Source organism: Cyprinodon variegatus, unplaced genomic scaffold (genome assembly GCF_000732505.1).
Source record: "Cyprinodon variegatus isolate N-32 unplaced genomic scaffold, C_variegatus-1.0 Scaffold1335, whole genome shotgun sequence".
NCBI lineage: Eukaryota > Metazoa > Chordata > Actinopteri > Cyprinodontiformes > Cyprinodontidae > Cyprinodon > Cyprinodon variegatus.
The window spans coordinates 36,935-38,056 of NW_015151788.1; the positions used below are offsets into that span (position 1 = coordinate 36,935).

The 1,122-nt window shown below is 44.9% G+C and overlaps 1 protein-coding gene across 2 annotated transcripts in view; it reads left to right on the plus strand.

Moving 5' to 3' along the window:
* LOC107102876 (sia-alpha-2,3-Gal-beta-1,4-GlcNAc-R:alpha 2,8-sialyltransferase-like) overlaps positions 1-1,122 on the plus strand; it is a 26,660-nt gene that overhangs the window by 16,974 nt on the left and 8,564 nt on the right. For both annotated transcript variants that reach the window (XM_015402323.1, XM_015402324.1), the window contains one exon: positions 474-1,031. In XM_015402323.1, the coding sequence (XP_015257809.1) occupies positions 474-1,031 (558 nt within the window). The remainder of the gene's footprint in view (positions 1-473; positions 1,032-1,122) is intronic.

Genomic DNA, 1,122 nt, shown 5'->3' on the forward strand with positions numbered 1-1,122 from the left:
TCGTCATCGAAGCTCTGCTCCTGTTGGAGTTGATGGTCTTTTCCCTAAAGTGGTTTGGACCAGTCCAGTTTAATGGATCCAGTTTAATGGATCCAGTTTGCAGCTGATCTTATTTGTGTAAAGTTTGCAACTAGGGCTGGAACAATAAATCAGATTAATCGATTATTGAAATAATTGTCAAAAAACTTTTCTGTCTGTCAATCTGCTCTATTATCCAGAACTCAAGTTCACCTGATTTGATTCCAGTAAACGTTTTCATTAAGGAACCTTTTGTTATCCAATTATTAATCGACTAATTGAAAAAAAAAATCAACTGATTAATTGATTTGCAAAATAATCTTTAATTGCAGCCCTAGTTTGCAGTTTGCACCCCTCCACCATCATATATATTCATTGGTTTTGATGCATTTGCAGCAGGGAAGAGAAATCCATCAGTTGAAAGCTTCCAATAAAGCTGCTGCCGTGTCTTACAGGACGGAGATTTCTCAGTACATCGACATCCCCCGTAACTTCACGCTGACCCGAGACTCCGTCAGAGTCGGACAGCTGATGCACTTCGACTACTCCAGCCACAAGTACGTCTACTCCATTGGCGAGAACTTCCGATCGCTCCTCCCAGAGGTCTCCCCCATCCTAAACAAGCAGTACAACGTCTGCGCCGTGGTGGGAAACAGCGGCATCCTCACCGGCTCGCGCTGCGGCGCCCAGATAGAGAAATATGACTTTGTTTTCCGATGCAACTTTGCTCCAACAGAGATTTTTAAGAAGGACGTTGGGCGTCGGACCAACATGACAACCTTTAACCCCAGCATCCTGGAGAAATACTACAACAACCTGCTGACTGTTCAGGACAGGAACAACTTCTTCCTGAGCCTGAAGAAGCTGGACAGAGCCATCCTCTGGATCCCAGCGTTTTTCTTCCATACATCAGCCACGGTGACCAGGACGCTGGTCGACTTCTTTGTGGAACATCGGGGCCAGCTGAAGGTCCAGTTGGCTTGGCCTGGAAACATCATGCAATACATCAACAAGTAAGCAGAAAAAACAGTGACACACCACTGGGTTCTTCCAAAAAAACGCTAAAAATCAATCCTCTGGACTTTGTTTCCAAGTCTGAAGACG